Below are 27805 nucleotides of genomic sequence, written 5' to 3'. Positions count from 1 at the left end.
GTATGTCAAAGTGCAGAAAAGAATGGTTAATTCCTATGTTATAAACATTGCCAATCGATGGCCAACATCAACCAAGTTGATCCAGTGCCTTTGTGGAATTATTTGTGGTAGCCACCAGTCTGTGAAGCCACGCTACAGTGGGGCTGCGTCTTCCAGGTGAAAAAAAAAGGCACTTACTTTTGGGATTCTTCTGTTTCACGGCCCTGGCCTTGGCGAGGTCGAAGTGTGCCTCATCTGTGTTCTCACACAGAAGGATGATCCGACAGAGACACTCAGAGGCAAACACACGAGTGGCCCACCTCGGGGCAACGCAAGGCTTGGATTTTTCATCGTCGCCTGTGCCAGTGAACATAACCTCATCGTCCATTTCATCCTTCTTCTCTCCATCTTCATCCCTCATTCCCTCCAACTGACCTGCAGCACCTGCATCTGTATAGTTGTGGGGGGAAAAAAAATTAGAACAGTTGCGAAATAAAAACATTACTTTATGTTGTCCCCCCTTTCCCTCACCCCCGAGTCATTCAAAAGCAGGACAATACTATCTGAGCACTGAAAAGCAGTTCACTATAATGAGACATTAAAGTGAGGCTCCAATTGCCCTGTCAGGTGGGAATAAATGATCCCACAACCCTATTTAAAGGAGAGCAAGGAAATTCTCCTGAAGACTTGGCCAATGTTCCTCTCTCAATGAACTTCATTAGAATAGATGATATGGTTATTATCATGAAGCTGTTTGGCACGTTACTGCGTGTAAATTACTTGTAGGGCACAGAATCAATACTGTTCCTCTGAAACCCTTAGCATGTGGAGGAATTACCACAAGTTATTCGGCATTCTGTTATTGTTTTACCTTGTACTGCCTCAATGCACTGTGTAATGAATTGATCTGCATGAACGGTATGAAAGACAAGTTTTTCTACTGTATCTCGGTACAAGTGACAATAATAAGTCAATTTTAATTCCAAGTGCATAAGCGCTAGGTCTAAGACCTATATTAGGAGATCATGTTGCGCACATTAGATTTGTGTGGTACTGAGTCCTGACAATTTAACTGAGGTGTTCACAATGCTTAAAGATGTTGATGAGGTAGATAGAAAAAAAATCTTTTTACTGGTGGGCGAGTCTAGAACAAGGGGACAGAAAGAACTAAATGGAGGATGATATTGGGGAAAATTTCATTGCACACCACCAATGGAAATCTGGAATGCTATACCACAAAAGACGGCTTTGACTGGGGGTCAACTGAAAATTTCAAAATGGATTGAAAGATTTTTAATGGGCAAGCATATTAAGAGATTATGGTATCATGTAGATGAAATTAAAAAGATCAGTGGTTACCTAAACCCAGTGAAGAAGCTAACTGGCTTCTTCCTGTTCCTCTGCTTCTAATACCTGTGCTACTAGAGATCTATAGTAATACTTGGCAAAAAAGAAAAGCAAAGAATTCAGACTCCCAAGTTAGTTACCAGTATCTATGGTTGATGTGCAGGACCTGGGAGCAACTTTGGAAATAAAAGTATCAATTTGCAAACACAGAGACACAGGAGACTGCAGATGCTGGAATCTGGAGCAACACACAAAAAGCTGGATGAACTCAGCAGATCAGGCAGCATCTGTGGAGGGAAATGGACAGCTGACATTTTGGGTTGTGACTCTTCATCTGAAGCAAACATACTTTGGGTTCTTCATCACCTGAGAACAAGAGGCACATTAACATGCATGTTCCTACAAACGATTTATGCCCCAATATCAGCTATATTTCTTGTAGGTTTTTGTTGAGTAGAGGTGTGAACTAAGCTGAGTAGTTAAAATACAGGTCAGCAACGATCGAAATGAATGTCAAAACAGGCTTGATAGGAACAAGAGGATGTTATTGAGCCTGTGTCTCTAATTTGCCAACGTGCACTGTGCATTGGGTGGAAATAACAAGGGCGGGGATTGGGGAAAGAGGCCAAGGAATAGGAACAGATACAAAAATTATGTTGCTTTCCATGAACTGTGGTCGCCACATACCTGTCGATGCAGCCAGGACATCTTTACATAGCTTCAGCCAATGGGAAAGCTTTTGAACTGCCAAGGACGAAAGCATGTGGCCCAAAGTGTCATGAATGTCAGCACACAGCTTGCGGTCAGTCTCACGGTCCAGCATTCCAAACAGTACCCCTTCCAGGCCCATCTCTGTGATATTTACATCTAAGGTAGAAGATACAGATATTAATCCCCTCACTGCTACTATAATGGAAATTCCTGTGGACTGCTTTCTCAGAATACTTCTTGGGCATCAGGGCTTTAAAACAGAGGTAGGCTTCCCTACAGGGAATGCCTTTATAGACCTCTCCAGAAGCAAGTGCAAGAACTATTCATGCAATGAATGCCACCCATTAACCAGGCATGTGTAGAATTCCAAAAAGGTTATTTTGATTGCATAACGTGGGAGAAATTACTCCATCAGCAGAGGCAGTGGTTATTAACTAAGAGAGAGAGATTTAATACAATTGGCAAAATAACCAAAATGATGTTGAGAATTTCTTTACGCAGGAATTTGTTATAATCTGCATTTCTCAGGCTGTAAAGGAAAGATGTGGAGCTCTCTGGGGAAAGCAGGCAGGTGGGGTTAATTTTGTCATCCTTTCAAAGCGCAAGGTGGAACAAATGCCTCAGTGCAAAAGAGGCAAGTGCTGTGTGGCCTTCAGTCAAGCCATACTTTGTAACATCACTATACCATTGGTGTTAACTGTCTCCAGTGAAGCTTTGAGAAGCACGTGTTAGATTTTAGAACCAGTGTAAGACTCTTTCACAGAATGGTTACAGCATGAATTTGGCCTATTAAGTTCATATCAACTCTATGCAAGAACAATCCAGTTAGTTCCACTCAACCACTCTCTTCCCAGAGCCTTCAAATTCTCTCTTTTCAGTTGCTCATCTAGTTTCTTTTTGAAAACCACTACTAAATCTGTCTCCAATACTATTCCTGACAGTAGATTTCACAATCTACCTCCTTATGCCACTTTGGGTTCCATGGCCCCTGGTTCTTGACCCCAGACCAATGGGTGTAGTTTCTCTCCAGCTATTACCTTAACTTTAAACACCTTTATCAAACCCCCTTAATGACCTCCTCTGTTCCAAGAACAACCTCAGCTTCTCCCATTTATCCACATCCCCATCCCTGGGATCATTCTAGTAAGTTCCTTTTGCATCTTCTCTAAAACTTTTACTTCCTGAAGAGTAGAACCCAGAAGTGGACACAATAGTGTAGTTATGGCCAAACCAATTCTTAATACAAAGATTTATTGTGATTTCTTTGCTCTTGTAATCTATGCCTCTATTATAGAGCCTAGAGTTCAATACTCTTTTTAACCCTTTTCTCAACCTGTCCTGACACCTGCAACAAACGATGCATATATATCCCAAGAAGTCTCTGCTCCTTTTTTGGAAAAGTGCCTAATTTATATCGTCACCTTTTAACTCTCCATCTTCCCATACCTTGGACAACCACAGGTGCAGGAAGTGACAACAGCTGAAAGAGCTTGAATTCAGCTTGGGCAACAATTGGTTGAATAACAGGGAACCTCCCAAGGGTACAAGAGCAACCAATGTGAATGCATCGTGAACTCATTCTGCCTTGGCAGCACCTCCATTCAATGATTAAAACCTTTCTCAACGTTAAACTTCATCTGCCCCTATCTGCCCATTCAGCCAGCCCGTCCTTAGCTAGATAAACAAAGGACTGCAGATGCTGGAATCTAGATGAAAAACATGATGATGCTGGAGGAACTCAGCAGGCCAGGCAACATCCATGAAGAAAAGCAGGCAGTCAATGTTTTGGGTTGGGACCCTTCTTCAGGACTGAAGATAGGAAAAGGGGAAACCCAATATTTAGGAGGGAAAAGCAGAGCAGTGATAGGTGGACAAAAGAGGTGGGCACTAGGTGGTGATAGGTAGATGCAGGTAAGAGATAGTGATAGGCAGGTGTGGGGGAGGAGGGGAGAGCAGATCCACTGGGGGATGGGTCAAAGGTAAGGAGACTCTCTCTCCTTGGCACAGGGAGTAATCCAGAGATTACCAGTAGTTTCTTAATCTGTTTCCTAACAACTAAAAACCTCCCTTCAGGACCTCAAACTTTCTCTACCCACATCACTGGTACCGATATGGACCACATCCTCTTGCTCTTCAACCTCCTCCTCCAGAATTTTCTGTAGCCCACAGTGATATCTTTAATCTTGACACCATAAAGGCAGTGGACTATCCTGGAATCAGGTCTCAACCATAGAAACATCTGTCTGCTCCCCTAACCATAGGATTGTCTATAATTATGGCTCGACCTCACTCTCCCTCCCTGTGCAACTGAGCCACCCATGGTCTTGGCTCTGCTGGAACCCTGAGGGGAACTTTCTCCCCATCAGAAGTCAGAAATGAATACTAGTTAGAGAGCACTTGGCTGAGTTGACTGCATTCTCAAGCCACGTAGTGACACCTCCACAAGTTATCCACAAAACACTGAACCACACGGATGGATCACAGCGACACCAATTGTTGCCCAAGCTGAATTCAAGCTCTTTCAGCTGTTGTCACTTCCTGCACCTGTGGTTGTCCAAGGTATGGGAAGCATCCTAGAGTTCCCACACAGCACAATGTACATTCCATCCGTATGAAGTACACGTCTCCATCGGTTCCATTAATTCAATTAACAGATAAAGAATATCCTTAAAAACTACCATTAAATCCCATACCATAATTTCAGACAGAAATGCAAGAATACTACCACTGCACTATGCTATGGAAGCCACAGAATGTGCAGTGGAAATTGAATAACAGGGAACCTCCCAAGAGTGCAAAAGCAACCAATGTGAATGCATTGTGAACTCTTTCTCCCTTGGCAGCACCTCCATTCAATGATTAAAACACACACTGGAGGTTGACTTCAGTAGGCTGAGCCAGCGCTCTACTCAAACCAGCCCCACAGCAGCATGAACAAGTGTGTAAGATGCTGTTTACCTCTCTCTGAAAACACGACTGAGATATTGTAACTCTCAGTTTTTAAGTAAAAGGCTAGTGACCACTACTGACATCTGTGCCCGAATAATTGGCAAACAGCTTGATTACACATCTCTCTCCATCATCATATGAAGACGTTAACCAACCAATATTTTGGAGTGAATATTAATGCTGCTGAGTCAAGTGGAGAGTTGAAGGCAGAGTAAGACTTTGTGTTAATTTACCAAACTCACAATTCATGAAGCATTTCTCCAGCAAAATACAGTGGAGTGATTTTAAATGTAATGCATAATATACAACTGCTCTCCACTCACTGCATCTTACTGAATCACTCTGCCTTCATCTAGAGATAATATTCCAATTCTGGTCATGGATACTGTTGCTATAGTTGGTGGTAATTTTATTGGACTTTGTTGCAGTGCACTCTTTGGAATGCTGCCAAAAACCCCACCGTGCCTTCATTTTATTGCCAAACATAATGGAGACACTGGTGCATGACATTTTCTGGTTTGAAATGTACACAGTGAGCCACATTCAGAGATCCTCTCCTCCCCAGAGGGAGGTACTCACCAATGCCACTGCTTTCCTTATCCCCAGATCTTTGTGCAAGAGTCATAGCGTAGGCACAGACCTCGGCTGCTTCCCTCTGAGCCAGCTGACGGAGGCATGCGACTGCTGCTCTTCGAAGCAGCAAGTGAGAGCTGCACAAGTGGACCTGTGGAAGGGAACCACAGTCCTCAATCAACTAAAGTATCTGGCATCATCCACCTCTGCTGATGGTGTGGATTCAGGTGAAGGGACAGTAGACATTCATTATCTGGACTGTAGCTAGCTATACATGAATATACATCTGAGTATTTAAGTCTGCAAATGAATTACTCATTTTTTTCAATAAAATCTTATGGCTGAGATAAAGATTGTTTGAACCAACTGCTCTGTGGTGTTCATTTACATTCAATAAGCTTCCCCTCAGCCTACTTCATCTAAGCCTAGCAATGTATCTTTCTGTACCTTTTCTTTCACACACATTTATCAGTTTCCTCTAAATATATCTATAACACTCGCTTTATATGCCCACATTCCCATCAGTATCTAATAGAGAAGCCTCATTTGAAATCCCTGTTGTTCTGTTAATGACCATCTTATAATTATGGTCTCTGATTATGTGAAGAGTTTCTGAATGATGGAACAGTTTCATCATAATAGGTTTATCTAGCTTCTCTCCTCTTAATGACACCTTCAACTACTCCATATGGTAGGTGCTGTACATGGAAAGACACATTGAAGCCATTATTTTATCTAACACTGCAGCTGATGCTAAAGGAACACAGAGCAAGTCAGTCCTGCCTGTTAGAGTTCTCCAACAAACGTTGGACATAACACAGATTACGAGTCAACCTCTCACACTGTCAAAGTTTTTTGGCATTAATGTCTTAAAGTGCTTTATAGCCAAGTGAGGGTGAACCCTCTTTCATGATGAAGGGCATGTGGCAACCAAAAACATGCACAGCGAGTTCCCATAAACAATAATGCAATGGTCACTATTGCTTCTGTTTTAATGATGCTGATCAAACTTTGCACAGAGAACCCCCTGCAAACAGAGCCACGGGAGCTTTTTTGCCCACCTAAGGGTACCAAGGCTTGTTCACCATTAAAGGTCGCAGCACTTCAGAAAGTAAGCCTCAGTAATCCACCGGCAACATTGGCCTGGGTCATTTTCTCAAGTCTCTGGAGTGGTCATTCAATCCATAACCATCTGACCAAGAAGGCAAGTGTTTAACATCAGAGCCACAATTACATTGTTGGCACTGCTCTTGCTCAGTTCTACTTACACACAGACTGGGCACCAGACTGGACAGATTGACATGGCGTGGTGCAAACATATGAAGCTGCTGAAGGCATGATATGGCTGCTGCCTGTGCAAGGGAATCGGAGTGATCTTGCATGATGGCACAGCCCACGAGGCATGAAGAGCGAATTGTAGACGTGGAAGCTCCGTTACCTGGAAGGAAGTAAATGCCATTTAACAGCCCGGGTGGATATTCCAACAGCAAGCCTTGCAACTGTGGCAGCTTCTGCATAACACAAATATTTCTATAATAGAGAAGGGATACATTTTCCAAAAGGTAGATAAATGCTCCAATAGGATTTTGATTTTAAAAAAAACTGGTAGAAATTGGAGCAATAAAGAACTTGTGCCTTAGCAGGTCCTATTTTCAAGTACTTGATACCCACTGAAGTATTCTGTGGTGCTGTCACTGTTATAGCGTGGCAGCCAATGTGTGCAGTGAGGTTCCTCTACAGGAAATGAGATGGATGACCTGGCAGAAACATAAAACAAGAAAATAGTTCTGAAGATGGGACCTGGACCAAAAAACGTTAACTGCTTCACCCACAGATGCTGCTGAGAGTTTCCAGCACTTTGTTGGATGACCAGTCAATCTGTTTCCAGTGGTGTTTGAGAGAGGAGGACTGGTTGAAGTGCCAAAATTGCCCACTTTGTTTCTGGGGATCATTTAAAGATGGCAGACAGGACTGAATGTTTTATCCTAAAGACTTATCTGACTCTTGGCATTATAATGGATGCTCAAGTCTTTTAGAACTTGAACCAACAAACCTACTGACCCAATGTAGTAAATCTCCCAACTCCGCCATGGGTGACTCAAACTATCAGAATTCAGAACTTTTCCTGCTCCCAGAAAACTTTGAAGATAATTTGGCGTCCAGCAACAGATTCCTTTGGTTATTTCCATCCTACCTCTTTCCCTGCCAGCCTACCTTGAAGCTCTGGTCCAACAGTGGTGATTAATGCTCCCAAACAACGACCCAAACACTGGTGCACTTCTGTATGTGACGGGGGTACAGTCAGCAGCAGTGTCAGGACAAGCGACAGGGTGGGCTCCACGTATCCACGGTACATGGGGCCACTTGAATCCACAATCAGTGCCAGCGAGTGAAGAGCCCAGGTCTGAAAGACGTAAACACATTCAACACTGACACCGCCACTTAAAGCAGAACCAGCGTACGGACTCGGACTTTGAATGAATTTACCTGCACTTCAGGGGAAGTGCTGTCCTGAGCAAGAGCCAAAAGGATGCTGACGCTTGTTTTCAGATGCTGCCCTGAGCCGATCCCACCAACGTAACGATGAAGACAGCCAAGGGCAAGCGAGTGGCCCGTTCTAGACACCACATCTCGAGCTGACTTCAACCTGTGACAACAGAAACCCTTCAGGTAAAATACTCCAACACATCCAATAACAGACAATGCTGGAAACAAATCATTCTAAAATCAACCTGGTTCGTTCAGGCTAAAACCTTCTTGTGCAGCTTGCTACCTATCCTCAGTAAGGTTCCATACATTGTGGGAGAACTAAATTCAGGGTTTAAACCTTGATGAAATGATCAAAATAAAGCATTAATTTAAGGGAACATAGGAACAGAAGGTCGATCAGCTAATCCCTTTGATCAGTTATGGAAATGTCTGAAACAGCATGTTGCTTCATTCAATTGGATCATGGACAATCATCATCTTAACTCCATCTCCCATTGGTTTTGTAATCCTTGACTTACTTCCCCACCAAACAACTACCACTATCAGTTTTTAAATTGTCAATTAACCCTACCCCTACTACCTCCTTGCACTTAATCAGTTCAGTACCAGGGGCCGGACCTATAATAAATTCTTTCCCTAAAGCACTCCCCACTTCCTCCTCTGACAGCCCTATAACTAAAAATTTCTTATTCTGCGATTATGTATTAAATTTTATTTGGTAATGCTCCTGTGAAGCATCTTAGGAAATTTTATTGAGAATAAAGTGCTGTGTAATTGAAATTTGCTCTGGATGAACATGTTCCAGGATACTTGTTCAATTCTTAACATCCAGTGATATTCTTGAGCAATTTACTCCCAGTTCTCTCAATTTCAAGTCATAACAAGCTCAAGATATTAAAATAACATTTCTGAATTCTCAACAAATGTACATTCCATTGAGGGAATAAAAGACTCCATGGGAACAGTAATCCATCTCTGCCAACTAAAGATGTTAAGGATAATGTTAGATTGAAAGAAAAAGCTAATAAAGCTCCAGAGAATTGAAGCTTGAGGATTTGGAGAATTATAGAAAAAATAAAAGTTTACTAAAACATTGTTAAGAGAAATTAGAATTTCAGATTCAGCCAGCATGAAATACGAAAAGATTATAAGAGTTTCTACATCTACTTGGAATGAAAGAGCAAATGTAAATGTTAGTCCCCTGGAACTCAAGGCAGGGAGATTAATGATGGGGAATGGCAGAGATGTTAAATATTTTGTACTGTCTTCACAACAGCAGACATTAAAAGGGAGACAAAATAGGTAATCAAGTAAATGACAATGAGGAACTTAAATATTAATATCACCAAAGAAAGGTGCACAGAAAAGTAATGGGACTAAGGGCTGACAAATTCTTGGAACTTAATGGGATCTTAAAAGAGATGGCTCCTGAAAGTGGAAGCATTGGTTAAAATCTTCCAAAATTCCCTCGATTCTGGAAAAGTCCCAATAGACTGGAATACTGCAAATCTGGGCCAGTAAGTTTAACTTCAGTTGTCAGGAAAATGCTGGAATCATTAAGGACATTGTAGCAGGGCAATTAGAAAATTATTATACAATTATATCTAGTGTCAACGTGACTTTAAGAAAGGAAAATTGTGTTTAATATGTTTATCTAACCTCTGAGGAGTTAACTAACACGGCCTAGAAAAAGAGGACACAGTTGTTACCCTGTATCTGAGTTTTCAAAAGGCAGTCGGTAAAGGTTACTGCATGAGATAAGGGCTGATTTGTTGAGGGTAATGCAGTACGATGGAAAGAGGATTGGTTAACAGACAGAAGACAAACAAAAACATAGCAAGGGAATAAACTAATGGTGCACCTCGGGGATCATTAACTAATTACAACCCACGTTGATGACTGAGAGAGATTAATAATTGTGCATTCAAGTTTTGCAATTAGACACATGGGTGGGAAGGCAAATTGAAAGGACAAAGTGCCTACAAATGGATATAGATAGGTTAAGTAAATGGACTAAGAAATGGCAGATAGAGTCTGAGGGTAAATATAGAATATACAAGAGTAAAGCAGAAGAACAGGCCATTCGGCCCGCTATGTCTGCGCTAACCATGATGCCAATTTAACTAATCATCTCCACCTGTACATGGTCTATATTCCTCCATTCCCTGCCTGTTCATGTGCCTACCTAAGTGCCTCTTAAACGTTGCTAGTGTATCTGCTTCTACCACGTCCTCTGGCAGCACATTCCAGGCACCTACCACTCTGTGTGGGGGAAAAAAAAACTTGCCTTGCACATCTCCTTTAAATTTTCCCCCTCTCACCTAAAATCTATGTCCTCTAGTATTTGACATTTCCACCCTGGGGAAATAGACTGAGCATTTACCCTATCTGTCCTTCTTGTAATTTTATATACTTTGATCAGGACAGCCCTCAGCCTCCGACGCTCCAGAGAAAACAATCCAAGTTTGTCTCGCCTCTCCTAATAGTTCATACTCTCCAATCCTGGCAACATCTTGGTGAACTTCTTCTGCACTCTCTCCAAAGCCTCCACATCCTTCCTATAATGTGGTGACCAGAACTGCATACAGTACTCCAAATGTGGCCTCACTAAAGTCTTATACAGTTGCAACATGATGACCCAGCTTTTATGCTCAATGCCCTGACCGACGAAGGCAAGCCTGTCTCATGCCTTCTTTGCCACCCTATCCACTTGTGTTGCCACTTTCAGGGTGCTATGGGCTTGCAACCCAAGATCCCTGTGTACACCAGTGCTCCCAAGGGCCATGCCATTTGCTGAAAACTTTCTTCTTGCTTTTGATATCCAAAATGCACCACCTCACACTTATCCAGATTAATGTGTCTGCATTACGGACTTAGGAAATGTGAGGGGCAAATCAAATCAAAACCTAAAAGATTCCAAGGAGGCTTGAACAGTTAGATATTGAGATGATATTTCCCTATAGAGGAGGAATTCAGGAGAAACCTGTTTACCCTGAGAGAGTGAGGATCTAAAACTTTCCTCTGAAACCAGCAGCAAAGAGGCAGTTAAAGAGAAAGGAAGTGTATGGGGCAAAGAGTAAAAGGCCATTTTTGTTTAAAGAGGGAGACGACAAAGTGAGATGAGGCTCATCCAGAGCTTAAAACACCAACACAGACCATTAAATGCCCATTTCTTGCAATAAATCCCATTGGAAAATAATAACAATGAATGATGGAAAATAGGTCTTTGAAGGAAACAAGTTCAGATGGGAGAGGAGTAAAATGGACAAGGCGTTGGGAACGTCAATAAGTGAAGCTTCTATGTCACATCTGGCAGGCCATACTTGTCAAAACTGTGCTGTGCCATCCTGGCTATGAAGGTGGCCTCCCCAACCACTTGAGCCATCCTTCCCAAAGCTTCACCAGCAGCACATTCGCAAAATTGGATTGGGGTTGTCAAGAGCCCCCATAACCAGTGCCAGGGCAGACTTCCGCACCTCATCAGGGCCCAGGGTACTCTTGTTCTCTGCTAAACCCTTGAATGGAGAGAGAGGAAAAAAATCATTAATGATGTTCTCTGCAGTTTCACTTTCACAGACAACAATGTAGGAAGTTCAGAGGGCAGGATGAAACTATTACTGTACATCACAAAGGGACTCCAATAAAAGAACCCTACCTTCAGTGCGCTAAGCACAGCAGTGAAGATATTAATCTGTACTGCCTGTTGACGAACACCCTTTTGCCTGCTTGATGCACTCAGCAAAGTGATCCAACATTTGGAGCCTGAAGAAACAGCAACTTAATTAGCATCTTTGGGATGAGTCTTAATGTTACCAGTGATAAGACCTATTGAACAGTTCCCTATACAATGAGATGGACTATGACCTCACGATCTACCTTGTGACCTTGCCACCTTATTGCACTGCACTTTCTCTGTAGCTGTGACACTTACTCTGTATTCTGTTATTGTTTTTACCCTGTACTACCTCAATGCACTGTGTAATGAATTGACCTGTACGATCGGTTTGTAAGACAAGTTTTCACTGTACCTCGGTACAAGTGACAATAATAAACCAATACCAATATTTAGCCAAGTATTTCTCCAATTTAAATTAATTTGAAACAAATAAATGAAAGGCAACTGTGGCTTTATTGCTCCTAAATTCTTACTTAGCCATAGCAAAAAATGACTGGGATCTCTGCTAGGACACAGTATAGCCCCTGCAATTGGATGATGACCCAAGTTCACAATGGCCAGCATTACATAGAATACATTTCTATTCTTATTCATAACCCATAGGAGCCTTACAAAAACACCACTTCAGTTTTAGGTTTGCTGCAGACAAGATTTAGGTATGTTGTGTCAGGAATCATCACCTGTCTAAACCAGCAGGCACAAGGCATTTGATGTACGTGAAGTTTGGAAATTAAAGAACCCTATCTGGATGCATCACGGCTTGGTATGGCAACTACTCTGCCCTTGACCACAAGAAACTGCAGAGAGTTGTGGACACAGCCCAGCAAAAAACAAGGACTCTGGTTATGGTGGCTGCTTTACCAAGGCAGCAAGAAGTATAGACAAAGACCCCACCATGCCGGACATTCTCTCTTCTCCTCCTCTCCCATCAGGCAGAAGATACAAAAGCCTGAAAGCACATACCACTAGGCTCAAGGACAGCTTCTATCCCACTGTTATAAGAGTATTGAATGGTCCCCTAGTACAATAAGATGGATACTTGACCTCACAATCTACCTTGTCACAGCCTTGCTCCATATCATCTACCTGCACTGCACTTTCTCTGTAACTGTAACATTTTATTCTGCATTCTGTTATTGTTTTACCTTGTACTACCTCAATTCACTGTTGTAATGAAATGATCTGTATGGATGGTATGCAAGACAAGTTTTTCACTGTACCTCAGTACATGTGACAATGATAGTAAACCAATAAACAAACAAATTCAAGACAGCACTAAAGAGGAACAATCCCAATTGTTCCTTCATCTCACCACCACCTACGCCCAAGCATCTATGTTTCTGCAATCCTATCTCTTGGTGCCATTACAGACCAGTCTTTCAAGAACAACATCATCACTACACCTCAGATCCCCATCATTGCCTTTTGACAATGGGTAAAACAGCAGAAAAAGACCCTTAGGTCCAAAGAGTTCACGTTTCAACCAATCCCATCCAGCAACCTTCTCAATCTCTTGTGCTCTCTTATCCATTTTCAAGGCTCTTGGTAATCACTTACGGTTCACCTATTCTTTGGCTGGAAATTCCACTTCACTTCCTTTATTGATCCAATTACAATGCTTTAGTGTTTCAAACCCTCACTACACGAAACAACATGGATCAAACCTGCTCAATTTCTTCATCCCCTTAAAACAGGTTGCTAACAGTGACTGCACTGCAAAAGTAATTCACTGACTGTACAGCGCTTTGGAATGTCCTGGAAATGAGATGCTACTGCAGGATCTTCATTTTCAGGCAGAAGGCTCCTCTAAAGAAACAATTTGGATTTCCCTAACCTTAACACAGTACCAATTGCTCATACACTTGTATCAATTTGATTAGGCAATCAAACCAGGTCAGCATAGTTAAACTATTCCTTTCCCTTTGTAAGAGTCCGGATAACCTTTCCGTTAATTAGAGGAGGATAACTGTTTCCCCGCCCAGCCAGGTGCCCATGACTTTAAATGCTGCACAGGACCACTAAAGACATCTGGCTGCTGTAGGGACCCATCCCCATGGGTGTAAATCCAACACAGGAACACTGACTCTAGCAGGTTTCTGTAGCTCTACTCACAGGTGCAGTCCCCTATTTAGCACTCAAATATGCTCCACATTGGTTTTTAGTATAAATAAGGTGGCAGAGCTATGTTGTTCTTTTCATCATGTTTCACCTGCTCTCCTCCACCCATAAGAATTGATAACATCTCCAAACTCCAGTATAACGGGAAATAATTTCCATTTTTCCCAACACTCACTACACTGACATAAAGTCTGCATGCACTCTTCTATCATAGAAGTTTCACCTTCTGATTCTGAAACCATCATGAATATGTAAATATTCAAAGATGTCTGCGAGAGAGGTAATAAAGTCACTGAACATGAACATCGAGAGGTGGGAAGAAATTGCAAGTGATCGTTCTCATTGGAGGCTGGAACTACACAGAGGTCTGAAACAAGGAAAAGAGAAGCTGAGGCCAGCTGCTGAAGAAAAGCGCTCTTTCCGGAAAAACAGCACCAAAGCAACACAGGAGGACAGCGCCTTCAAGTGCAGTCGCTGCAGCCGAGACTGTCACTCCTGTGTAGGCCTCTACAGTCACAACAGACGCTGCTCTACCACTACCGATTGAAGCAAGACTCTCCATGCACAGATCCATGGTCTTGCGAGACTAACAGATGCCACCGCCACAAGTACTGGAGAGATGAGAATTGGCCTGCGCCATGGAACTCTTCAAATTGATAGTCTTAAGCTTCACTGTGTGAACTCCTGCTTTTTCCAAACTCAAACCAGAAATCTTCCAAAGATAATATGATAATTCATGACTAAATTGGATGCATAACCGCTGCAGCTTAACTACCTAACAAGGATCAAAGGTAACAATAGAATGATTTAGTTAAACAGTAAACCATTGTGCAGACTTCCTTTGATAGAATTTTAGGAGTGGGGTAATGTATACTGCTTCAATAAAAGTTATCTATTTTTTTTATATATTCCAAGGAACACAAAGGCCATTATAATCGCCAAAACACTTGTGCAAAAAAGTATAAAGTTCTGCCAAAGGCTTCTAATCTTTTTAATGACTGGGCAGGAGGTCCAGAGCTATCCCATCCTAGTCCAACTAGAGCCACCGGCAAGTACAAAGCAAGTATCATCTGAGATAACTGACCAAATATGCATGGGCATCTTTCTTCACAACACCATATGCATCACTTCAAGGTTTTTAGGTTAACATGATTTGCTCACTATACATTGAGCACAGTAAAAATCATCACAGAATGAAATATTGGCCTCAGCATTCTCAATGGGTTTGAACCAAGAACAATTGATTGGATTTTGTACAAAGGAGACAAAGTTCACAAATGTGCCATACTTGCACACTGCCAAACTAAAGCAGCTCTAGGTTTGGGTACTTGGAACAATCAAATTCCCAGTATCAAACAGAGATTTCTGAAAATTAATGCAAAGGAAAAGGCCTTTGTTTTTACATAAAAGAGTAAAGGAAGGTTCTTCCTACATTGCTGATTACAGGAGGATGAACGGCCTGAGATCAGCGAGGTTCTTGCTATGATATTGTTGGCATTATTGTAATTGATGCTTAGGGTACTGCCAAATTGTGAGCACCATTTGTCTGATACTGGAGGCTGCCTGTGCCGAATGTGGGCGGTGTGCTTGATGGGAACTGTTATTTTGTTTTAGTAAAAGCAGTTGTACTTCGTGAACCTCTCTATATAAAGAGCAGTGTAATAGCTGTGACTGAAAATAGCTTCTTTCTTCTTCAATTGCACAAAGAGCCAAACGTGTTCAGTTGCAATTAACAATTTCCAAACATGGAAAATTAGTGGACAGGGAAAAAAAACAGTTATCCTAAGATAACTTTCTGCTCCCAGGTTCCATGCACACAAATACCCAGTTCCATGAAGGATGAAATCAAGCACTTGCCTATGTTGAAAGAGACATGTGGAAACACCACGCCAAAGAGGGCCACAGAGGCATCGATGACCGACACACCAAGGGGCAGAGGACCAGGCACAGCTTCGCCTACAGGGATACGCAGGTAGATCGAGGATGGGTCATGCTCCAAGGCCCCACTTCCAGACGCACTGTTTGGCTGGAGCTGAAAAAGGAAATGGAGGGAGATTTCTGTTGGCTACTGTCCATTCACTACAACACAGCTCTTACCAATTGGACAAGTTCTGGTAGGAAAGGCCATCCTCTAAAACATTAAGTGTTTCTTTCTCCTCAAATGCTGCTGGCCTGCTGTTTCCAGCACTGTTTTGCTTCAGGTTTCCAACATCTGCAGTATTGCACTTCCGAATCTATTTCATTGATGCTGTTTGAGGGATTATTTAAAAGACATTTGGACAGGTACCTGGATAGGAAAAGTTTAGAGGGAATGGGCCAAGTGCGAGCAAATTGGGACCAGCTTAGATGGGTGTCTTGGTCAGCATGGAGCAGCTCAGCTGAAGTGCCTGCTTCCATCCTATATGACTCTGATTCTATTATTAGTGGCTAGGGTACTGAGGGAAAACACTTCAGTTCTTCTAAACATGTTGTAAGGTCCTTTTAAATCCACCCCAGAGAGCAGATGAGACCTCTGATTGTCTCATTCTAAAAAAAAAGCACCTCCAACAAGGCAGTGTTTTCCCCAGAGCACTATACCATTGGGAATGTCAGCCTAGATTCTCTATCACCATCAACAAATTAGTTGATCTCATAAAGTGATAAAGGAGGAAGCACAAACTTCCTCCTTTATCACTTTTGATGCTTCAACAAGCGTTTTTCCTTCCCATTAGACATCAAAGATTGCAAAGCTCAAAAAGCTCTCGAATTCTATTACTCTTCCAGATTACTTTCTTCACTTTCCTCCAATCCCATCTCTCCCTCAGTCTTCAATCTCCCTTCCGAGTTTCCCCCTCCCTGGTCCTGAATGTCCTGTACCCAGCAGAGGCGTCAGCTTCAGCCCCTGACATCCCCATCTCAATGAGCTGAGCCAGTATGGTATGGAGCTCTGTCTGCCATCACACCGCTATGCCCACTCCTTTAGCCAGAATATCACTGCCACACTGTGAACCCTTCTCCTGTCTTCAGAGTACATGATCTACCTGGACTCCTCCCTCTACAGATCTATTCATTGCTAACATGACAGTGACAATCTCTATTTTTCTATTACCCTCACTCACTCTATCCTCCCTCTTCTTAACACTTATTGAGAATCCACCCTAACATTATCATCAAACCTGACGTGGGTGGTCCTGCTGCTGTTGGGTGAACTAACCCCTACCTCACAAAGAATGAACATCAGCTCTCTTGCCCCATATCATATCTCCCTCTACACTATGATTCCACTGATGAATATCAAGTCACTCTCCCAAACACTCAGTGACCTCACTTCCTCTACATATCTTCCCTCTGTAGTCCAAGCCTCATAGTCCCTCAATAATAGTGTTTCTATCTCCTCCCCCTCCTGGTCCTCGCCTTCCAACCCAATGCCCTCCACATTCAAAGGATCACGCTTCGCAATTTTCCACCAGTTCCAACAAGATCCCACCACAAGACGCATATTGCTGCACCCTTCACAACTCCCGCTCGTCCGCCCCACCAACCACTCCCCATCTTATGGCACTTTCCCCTGAAACCGCAGGATATGTGATATCCATCCTTTCACCTCTTCTCTTCCCACTAATGAGGGAGCCGTACAGTCTTTCCAGGTGAAGCAGCAATTCACCTGCAGTATGGTAGACTGGAAGCAGTACATTGCTGCTCTCAATATTGTCATCTCTATGTTGGAGAAAACAAACACCTGAACTGCTCTATGCAGACCAAGACACCCACCTAAGCTGGTCCCATTTGCTCACATTTGGCCCACGTCCCTCTACACCTTTCCTATCCAGGTACCTGGCCAAACGTCTTTTAAATAATCCCTCAAACAGCGTCAATGAAATAGATTCGGAAGGGCAATACTGCAGGTGTTGGAAATCTGAAACAAAGCAGTGCTGGAAACAGCAGGGTGATCAATTTGCAGAACATCTGCATTCAGAATGCAGGAATGACCCTGAGCTTCTGGTTCCCTATCCCAGTCTGACTTAATCTAACTGTAGCTTCTTGCACTATTACAATGAGACCCACACAAAACTCGAGAAGCAGCATCCTGTCTTCCACCTGGGCATGTTGCAGTCTTCTAGACTCAATGTCAAGTTCTCCAGCTTTAGGTAACTTGCTCTTTCTTTTTGCCTAAATCATAAATAGCCTTTTCTGCCTGTCCTCATTTGGGCTCAGCTTGTCCTCTTTCTTTTAGTACAGGCTGACCTGCTGGGCATGTTCCACAGCTTTGCTACTAGGCACTAAAACGGAAGCACAAGTAAATAGTTTCTTTACTTGGATGTGTGTGTGTCCATAACTGCAGCAAGGGAAGAGGTAAAAGGGGAAGTCTTGCATCTCCTGCAGTTGCTGCTGCAAGAAGGGGAGTGGGTACTGATGGAGACGGAAGAGTGAAGCAGAGTGTCCCGGGGCAACCAAAGGAAATTTAGGAAACAGTAGGTCACTTGGCCCATTGTGTCTGTGCTGGCCCAAACAGAGCTACTGGTCTAGTATTAACTTCGAGTTCTGTGCCCATTACCCTGCAGGGCCACAGCTCTTCAAGTACACACCAATTACTGATTAAATGTGTTGAGGGTATCTGACTACCACCCTCAGCTTCCTCCACTACAAAAGAACCACCACCAACCTACCCAATCTTTCATCGGAGCCGAGATGCTACAGTCCCTGGAAAAATCCTCAAACTCCTCTGCAATCTCTACAGTGCAATCGCATCTTTCCTGTATTGTGGTGGCCAAGAATTATACATGATATTCAAGCATTGGTTGATCACTTTATACAGTTCGAGAATAAGCAGCCTTATATGCTATGCCTTAACTAATAAGGAAAGCATCCCCTATGCCTTTTTTTTTTAAAATCACCCTTATGGAGCTCTCCTGTGGCTTAAAGGGTCTGCAGTCATTTACTTCAAGGTCCCTTTATTTCCCCACACCAATCTCCCATTTATCTTAAATTGACTTGCCTTTTTGCATCTTCCCAAATGCATTACCTGATACTTCCCTGGGATTATATTCCATTTGCATTTTTTTTGCCCAACTGACTAGTTTCAAGCTTTCCTCCTCTGAGGACCACAAACCTATTGTTTGTAGCATCTGTAAACTTTTTTATCATTACCCCTACCTTTAAATCTTAATCATTAACAGAGATTTCAAAAAGCAAGGTACCAGATACTGAGCCCTGTGAACCCCACTGGTAATGGTTTTCCAGATCACAAAATCACCCATCAACCACGACCCTTTGCTTCCTGTCACTTTTGGATCCAATCTGTCACTCTCCCCGGAATCCCATGGATCTTTTATGTTCAGCTTGCTACATGGAACCTTTATCAAAAGCCTTGCTACAACCTGCATACACTCCACAAAATGCACAGGACTTATTGACCTCCTAGTTACCTTCTCAAAGAATTTAATCAAGATAGTCAGATATTACATTCCCTTACAAATTCATGCTGATTAATCTGTTCCATTCTAAGCAAAGATTTATACCGTCTCTTTCACATTATTCCAATGATTTGCCTACCAAAAGTTAAACTAACTTGCTTGCAATTACCTAATTTTTTTTTTAAAACAATGGTACAATGTTAGCAGTCCTCCAATCCCCAGCACCATTCCTGGAGCCAGGGAGAAATGAATAATAATGGTCAGCACCTCCACAATTTTCTGCTTTGCTTCTTAAGATAATCTGCGGTAAGTTTCATCTGGGTCTGTCACTGTATCTACTTTCAAAGATTAATATCTGTTCAATGTTTATCCCATCAAGTATTTTATACTTACCCTCCTCAACATCATCAGATTCATCCCCGGTTTTGTACAGACAACAACAAATAGTTCATGGAGAACCTTATCCTCATCATTGCCACAGTTAACTTGATTGGTGCCGAATAGGTCTTACTCTAGCCTTAATTATTTTCTTACTCTAGCCCTAGTTATTTTCTTGCTCTTTACGCATTGATAAAATATCCTTGAATTTTCTTTGATTTAACTTGCCTGTATTTTTTTCCCCATAGCCTTTAATTTCCTAATCTCCCTTTTAATTCCACTCCAACACTTGCTGTATTCCTCGAAGATTTCTTCCAATACCTACCAGCATCAAGTTCTCAGTCTAACAAAGGCTCCCCATTTTTGTGTCACTTAACCTTGTGCATCTTGACATCCATGGCTCTACATCTGGCAGTCCACTCTTTCTCACTGTTGAAGTATGTTTACTGAACACCCTGCCTCACACAACTGAGACCGATTTACCTTCAGACTGCTGTTTCCACTCCACTTTTGCTAAATCACTGGTGAAATCGAGTAAGATCTAATAAAATTGGCCTTGCTCCAATTGAGAATTTATTTTTACCTTTCATATTCCATGACTATGCCAAAGCTAACTGAATTGTGATCATAGCCATAAAAGTACTCACCCACTTAGACTCTGATCTATCCAGACTCATTCCTTTAAATTAACATCCAGTATTGAATCCCTGGTTAAAAAAAATATTAATCTGTTTAGGAATTTTTCTATCCCTAGATTGTACACTGGTTAACACTGGGTAATTGACCACCCTAGCATTTCCTCACTTTTTAGAAAATGGTCTACAGACTTCTCTCCCTGAATGATTGATCTTATTTTTTTAGTTCAACTCATAACACCTCATTCCAACATGTCATCTCTTTTCAAGGCTGTGATTGCTTCCCCCGCCCACCCTTTCTTTATTCCCCTCACTATCTCATCTGAATGATCTCTACACTGGTACCTGCTGTGCCGCAGAGCACTGATCCATTACAATGGCTTGGGCTGGGGGCAAGGTATTTTTCTAAAAATATTAGAAGGCAAATAAAAAATAACAAATCACCTACTGGAATACCAAATGCCTACAGGTAGCTTGCTGAACATAACCACATTCATCACATTCACTCGGCCAACAAGAGCACAGTGCATAGTAACCCCAGAGCTGATTCAATTAGCGTTCTCATTCCTGGGAGCACATCCTGAATGCTAAATGTGGTACGAGTGTAACCAAGAGCATTATACTGCTGGTCCTGCCCCTGTTTTAGCCCTGTTTCAGTGACAGTATCTCGTATCACCAATGGTCCCTGCTGTAAGAGGAGGGACAAGGATGCTATATGCTAACACAGAGGTGTTGGAAATTAAGAAGGCAGCTGTGGTGGAAGATGATGATGACAGAAACCCTGCCCTTGTTTTTCTGTGGGAAGAAGGTGAGAGCAGAAGTGGGGGAAATGAAAGCCTTGTCAACCACAGTGGATCAGAAAAAGATCAGAACACTGATATGGTTGGTGACATTGACCCAATAGATGCAGCAGAGATGGAGAAACTGGGAAAAAGAAATGGTGTCCTTAAAGGACTAACAGCTCGTATGGATTAAACAGGTGAATATAGTATTCTGAGCTCTGCGGATTAAACCTTTAACTGTGGATATAGCCTCTTCCAGTGCTCAGTATAAGGGGAACCACAGGTTCAAACATTTGGTGGATGTGCTTGGCTGGGGAGCCCAAGGTGCAGTTAACATCTGTGGGATTATGACTGAATGCCCAAGTCAGAATCCTACCCAAGTATAACCTGAGCGTCTCCTCCTCTGCATGCTCAGGTAAGGTCTTGCTACGTTTCCTCTGGGCCATGATTTTGACTGCTCTTCTGCACCCATTTCTTCCCTTGATCCTGTGAAGGTCCTGCACTTCAGCTCACAAACCTTAAGCCACCTTCCACTGCCTTATCACCTTCTTTGGCCTTTCTGCTCTGCTTGGACCTTCTCAGGCTTGAATTTTTCACAATTAGCTACACAATTCCACCACAGGTTATACTTCAGATCACTTTGACACAGCTGGCTTGGGCACTTCATCGGCTAGTTAAAATTCAATCATGTTGGTGTAGGACGCGAATCACAGAAAGGTCCAGGTGAGTATGTAGCTTTCCTTCCTCAATACACATCAGCGAACTACTTAGGTTTTTAGCAATGACCCACCGACATTGTGGCTACTTTATTAAATCTGAACTTGCATGCACTAAAAACATAATCACACATTACCTCACCCACAGTTCCATTGAGAGGATAAAATATACTAGTTTAAGTGAGGTTCAACTGCAGTCCTCTAATGTAGTTTTTTTTTTAAAAAAGATCCAGCCACTTTTCCAACAAGAACAAGTTTTTCTTGCAGACTTTTATACATTTATGCTTTCCTCCAAATGTACTGTGACCTCCAAAGAGAAAAGGAAATACTGTTCAGTTTTGATTAAAGCACATAACTTGGGTCCTCACCCAGTAGGTAACTGAGGGAATGCTGCAGTGTCAGAGATCTTGCCCTTCAAATGAGACACTAAGGCTCTCTACTTTCTCAGATACAAGTAAAAGTAGGGGAAATACACTTCCCTCAATCGGGACAGTCAAAATAATAGGTAATTATCCACTCCAACTATTGTTTTCAAGCATTTGCAGCATGGAAGTTCGGTGAAAAATTTTTGGAGATGATGATTGAGATATAACAGTTTTGGACATTGAATAATTTAAAAGAAAATACAGATTAGAATAAAAATAAATCTAAACTATAAGAAGTGGAAAGGTGATAATGGGGGAAGAAAGGGCAGTCAGACAATTATAGTTGTTGTTTATTTTGATTAAAGTTGCAATAGCTCCCACTCTATTCACAATTTAGGAAGCAAACAAGAGTAACTAATCTCCTCCTGGTGAACGAGTACCACCATTAGTGATTACTTTGTCATCTCTAGAATTTACAACCTTCTATTCCCCAGCTGAAAGACATGCACTGAGACCTTTTCATAGGTAAATGCACACAATTTGCAGCACCTTCAATTTTCCTATCGTTAATTGGGATGTAGAGATATGGAAAACTAATGTTGGTGTCCATGGCGGGTAATCTCTGGGCCACATTCGTTGGGAGTATTGCACCCCATTTCCATTACTAGTTTTTTGCTTCCAAGTGAAGGAAGATCTCTCTTGTTGAAAGATACTTTGATCTTGCCAAAAGCTGTGGTGGGAAAATGCCACCAGCTAACTCAGTTAAACTCCTAGCTTTGTCATTCTCCCAGAGGGAACCCCTTGGCATGCTTTTTAAGGCTGCATTGAGTACTAGACAACACGCAAAGCTGTTTTCACTCTTACATGTATCCTTTGAGCATGTGGATGTAATCTACTAATGTAGATTATTTGACTACTTAGCACATGGCTACTTGTAGGATCTTTGCCTGTATAGAACTTGGCTATCATTTTTCCTGCTTTACAACAGTGACTACGCTTCTAAAAAGTGCTTCATCACTTGCTTTCACATATCCCAAAGTAGCGATGGGTGCTTCAGAAATTTTAGCCTCCCCTAAGATGTTCTATCCTGCCAAATTTCTACAGTTGTCATTGTTAATTTAATCAAGACCTCTGGCAAGCTTGTCAGCAAGAGAAAACATGAAAGAGCGTGTTTTGAGGTACCAGTTTCTTCACAGCTCACCTGATCCTCAATGGATTTATGGTCAGTTTCTTGCAGCCAGGAACCAAGGAGGACACTGTCATCATAGTGACAAAGTGACCGCAGTAGCGACGTGGTAGTGTTGGCAGAATTGTCAGTCAATGTAAATTCTGCAACTAGTTCTCTAAGCAGAGCATTGAAGCTTCCTAAAGAGGAATTACAGTTAAGTGGTAAAAATTATCTTGGATTCTCCACAGTTTTACAAATGCTGAAATTTTCAATTAAACCATAAATAAATCCTACAAAGACTATTTCTAGCCAGTTAGTCATAATTATTTGTGCTATCGTGCATGCAGCCAGGTCAAAATCCCTTGATTCAGTAGCGGTTAAGTACTTAGTATGAATGGCCTTTACCCTTGCCTTGGAGAGGGATAGGAGCACACAGTATGGGAATGTAGTTAATTGGGGGAGGGGGAATTATGATGCTATTAAGCAGAAACTTGGGAGTGTAAATTGGGAATACTCAATGGAAATGTGGAGGTTGTTTAGAGATCACTTGCAAGGGGTTCTGGATAGGTTTGTCCCATTGGGACAAGGAAAGGATGGGAGGATGAAGGAACCATGGTTTACAAGAGATGTGGAATATCCAGTGAAGAGGAAGAAAGATTAACTTAAGGTTCAGGAAGCAAGAATCAGACAGGGCTCTACAGAATTACAAGGTAGCCAGGAAAGAGCTTAAGAAGGGACTTAGGAGAGCTAGAAGGGGGCATGAGAAGGCCATGGGAAGTAGGATTAAGGAAAACCTCAAGGTGTTCTACTAGTATGTGAAGAACAGGAGTATGACTAGAGTGAAGATAGGACCGATTAGGGATAGAGAAGGAAACATGTGCCTGGAGTTGGAAGAGGTAGGGGAGGTCCTTAATGAATACTTTGTTTCAGTATTCATCTGTGAGAGAGAGAACTTGACGTTTGTAAGGACAGCATAAAATGGGCTGATAAGCTAGAACATGTCGATGTTAAGGAGGAGGATGGAATTTTTGAAAAACATTAGGATAGATAAGTCCCCGGGGCTGGACGGGATATATCCCAAGATACTATGGGAAGTGAGGGAAGGGATTTGTGAGCCCTTAGCAATGATCTGTGTCCTCACTGGCCACAGGAGTAGTACCAGATGATTGGATGGTGGCATATGTTATTCCTTTGTTCACAAAAGGGAAGAGGGATTACCCTGGGAATTATAGACCAGTGAGGTCTTACTTCAGTAGTGGACAAATTATTGGAAAAGATTCTTAGGGACAGGATTTATGAGCATTTGGAGAAGCACAGTCTGATTAGGAATAGTCAGCACGGCTTTGTGAGGGACAATTCATGACTCATGAGCCAGATTGAATCCTTTGAGGATGTGACAAAACACATTGATGAGGGTAGAGCAGTGGATGTGGTGTACATGGACTTTAGTAAGGCATTTGATAAGGTTCCCCATGATAGGCTCATTCAGAGGTCAGGAGGCATGGGATCCAGGGAAACTTGGCTGTGTGGATTCAGAATTGGCTTGCCCATAGAAAGCAGAGGGTGGTTGTAGATGGAGTGTATTCTGCCTGGAGGTCAGTGACCAGTGGTGTTCTGCAGGGATCTGTTCTGGGACCCGTGCTCTATGATTTTTATAAATGACTTGGATGAGGAAGTGGAAGGGTGGGTTAGTAAGTTTGCAGATCACACGAAGGTTGGTGGTGTTATGGATAGTGTAGAAGGTTGTCGAGGGTTTCAAGAGACATTGATAGGATGTAAAGCTGGGCTGAGAAGTGGCAGATGGAGTTCAACCTGGAAAAGTGTGAAGTGATTCACTTTGGAAGGTCAAATTTGAAGGCAGAATACAGGGTTAATGGCAGGATTCTTGGCAGTGGAGGAACCAAGGGATCTTGGGGTCCAAGTCCATAGATCCCTCAAAGTTGCTGCGCAAGTTGATCAGGTAGTTAAGAAGGCGTATGGCGTGTTGGCCTTCATTAGTTGGGGTATTGAGTTCAAGGGCCATGAGGTAATGTTGTAGCTCTATAAAACCCTGGTTAGACCACAGTTAGAATATCATGTTCAGTTCTGGTCGCCTCACTATAGGAAAGACGTGGAAGCATTAGAAAGCGTGCAGAGGAGATTTACCAGGATGCTACCTGGATTGGAGAGTATGTCTTCTGAGGATAGGTTGAGTGAGCTACGGCTTTTTTCTTTGGAGCAAAGGAGGATGAGAGGTGACATGATAGAAGAGTACAAGATGATAAAAGGCATAGGTCAAGTGGACAGCCAGAGACTTTTCCCAGGATGGAAATGGCTAACACGAGGGGGCATCATTTTAATGTGATTGGAGGAAAGTATGCCGGGGGGGGGGGGGGGGGGGGGGGGGGGGGGGGGGGGGGGGGGGGGGGGGGGGGGGGGGGGGGGGGGGATCAGGGGCAAGTTTTTTTTTGTACACAGAGAATGGTGGGTGCGTGAAACACGCTGCCACGGGTGCTGGTAGAGGCAGATACGTTAGGGACATTTAAGAGACTCTTAGATAGGCACATACATGACAGAAACATGGAGGGGTATGTGGGAGGGAATGGTTTGATTGATCTTAGAGTAGACTAAGATGTTGGCACAACACCATGGGCCGAAGGGCCTGTACTGTACTGTGCTGTAATGTTCTATGTTCTAATCTTAAACAAAATTTTACATTCAAAGCCATTGTTGAGTACTGCTACTACAGGAAGAACAGCTCTGCAAACATCAGTTAGCTAACTTTCAGTTAGGGTGCACAGAAAATGGATCAATTATCAAACCTGACTGGGGAACCAGTAACTCGGGGAACATAACATTTCAAACACAAACTGGTAACTCGGCTTGGGCACGACGAAAATATTGTAATGGATGCAAATTCAATTGTACCATCCAAAAGTAAACCAGATAAATATCTGGAGGTTAAAGAAAAATCTGCAGGGGTTTGGGGAAACAATGGAGCCTGCATGGTACTGACACAGGGTCAGAAGGCTGAGTGGCCTTTTGTTCTACAATGACTCTGTGGTTTAGTTAGTTCGGTACAGTCCACACTTTGGGTCTCCATATTATGAAAAGGATATAGAAGCAAATGCAGCAAAATGAGTTTACAGGATGGTACCTGAACGAGAGTTCTACCTGTCAAAAAGGATTGAACACGTGTGGCCCATTTTCTTTATTAAATATAAAGAGAAGGCTGAACTCCCCAAAGTATTAATAAAAGGGATCTGACACTGCAGATGTAGTCAAAATTTTCCTTTTGTGTGGGAATTCAAAACCAAGCACGTTAAGATAGATGATAGTCACCAGTAAATCTCATTAGGAAAGAAAATGATGCAAACATTCAGCAGAAGAAAACGTTAAGAACATTCAGCAGTACCAGCAGCACCTGCAACTACAGAAACAGAGCTAACGCTTTAGGGTCCAAGGCCCTTCTCAGAACTGGGGAAGAGATAAAAACAGTAACTTTAAATTGTAGAGAAGATGGCAGCAAGGATGGATAGGACAAAGGGAATATCTGTGATAGGGTGAGACTAGGTCAAATGGGTTAGTGTGACAGAGGCAGGATATAATTCTTTGTGTAATGTGTTGCTTATGCCAAGCCTTTGGATCATGCCCAGAAGGTCAGGCTGTACCAATGGAGAGAGAAAAATTGAGCCAAAACTCACTGATGGATGACTGGCAGAAATGGTGGGTTCTAATACAGACAATAAAAGTTACCTAAAGTTGAAGAATTTGGTATCAAGGCCAGAAGTCTGCAACATGTAACACTGCAGGTGGCCACAGCTAGCTCGAGTGGGAGTGGGTGGAGAATTAAAATGCCAGGCAACTAGAATTGGAGGAGATGCAACACCTGTCTCTTTTCTCTTTTTCCCTTCCCACCATTCAGGGAACTAAACAGTCTTAACAGGTGAAGCAGCAATTCACTGTCACTTCCATTCTCGCAGGCTGCATTTGGTGTTCACTGTGTGGCCTTCACTACATTTGAGAAACCAAATGCAGATGAGCGATTGATTTGCGGAGCACTGGCAGAACTAACCCTGAACTTCGAGTTGCCGGCCACTTTAAATCACTCCGCTCTGACCCATCAGAATACTTCTTTCCCTATCCATCCATCCAACCACCTTCTCTGCGGCTTAAATGCATCTAAAATTCTCTTTGGACCCGATACGTTAACTCTGTTTCTCTCTCCAGGGAAACTGCACAACTTGCTGAATGTTTCCAGATTTTCTGTTTTTAATTCAGATTTCTTGCATCTGCAGTTATTTTTTTAAAATTTTCGAATCTTATGAGGAATCCAGCTGAGACTTCCTTACATAGGAATGAGACGCAGCTCTTTTGTATAAGACACAAGGTTCAGTGACTCACAGAAGGATACTGAGAAGTGCAACCGAACAGGGGCATTGCAGTACACGTCCACAGATTACAGAAGATAGCTGGACAGGTTGCCAGGGTAGTTAAGGTGATATAAGAAACACTTGCCTTTATCAGTCAAGGCACAGAATACAGG

General features: G+C 42.5%; 1 protein-coding gene across 1 annotated transcript in view; it reads right to left on the bottom strand.

Annotated features, from left to right (window-relative positions):
- Positions 1–27805, bottom strand: part of heatr5b (HEAT repeat containing 5B) — a 120749-nt gene that overhangs the window by 42989 nt on the left and 49955 nt on the right. The window contains 12 exon segments of the mRNA XM_052024517.1: positions 178–429; positions 2014–2193; positions 5566–5710; positions 6828–6997; positions 7774–7963; positions 8047–8206; positions 11373–11461; positions 11463–11564; positions 11705–11767; positions 11769–11811; positions 15697–15875; positions 23314–23477. Coding sequence (XP_051880477.1) covers positions 178–429; positions 2014–2193; positions 5566–5710; positions 6828–6997; positions 7774–7963; positions 8047–8206; positions 11373–11461; positions 11463–11564; positions 11705–11767; positions 11769–11811; positions 15697–15875; positions 23314–23477 — 1737 coding nt within the window.

This window comes from Pristis pectinata, chromosome 10 (genome assembly GCF_009764475.1).
Source record: "Pristis pectinata isolate sPriPec2 chromosome 10, sPriPec2.1.pri, whole genome shotgun sequence".
Taxonomy (NCBI): domain Eukaryota; kingdom Metazoa; phylum Chordata; class Chondrichthyes; order Rhinopristiformes; family Pristidae; genus Pristis; species Pristis pectinata.
Note: the sequence above shows the minus strand (reverse complement) of the source record. Positions and strands in the feature narration are given on the sequence as shown.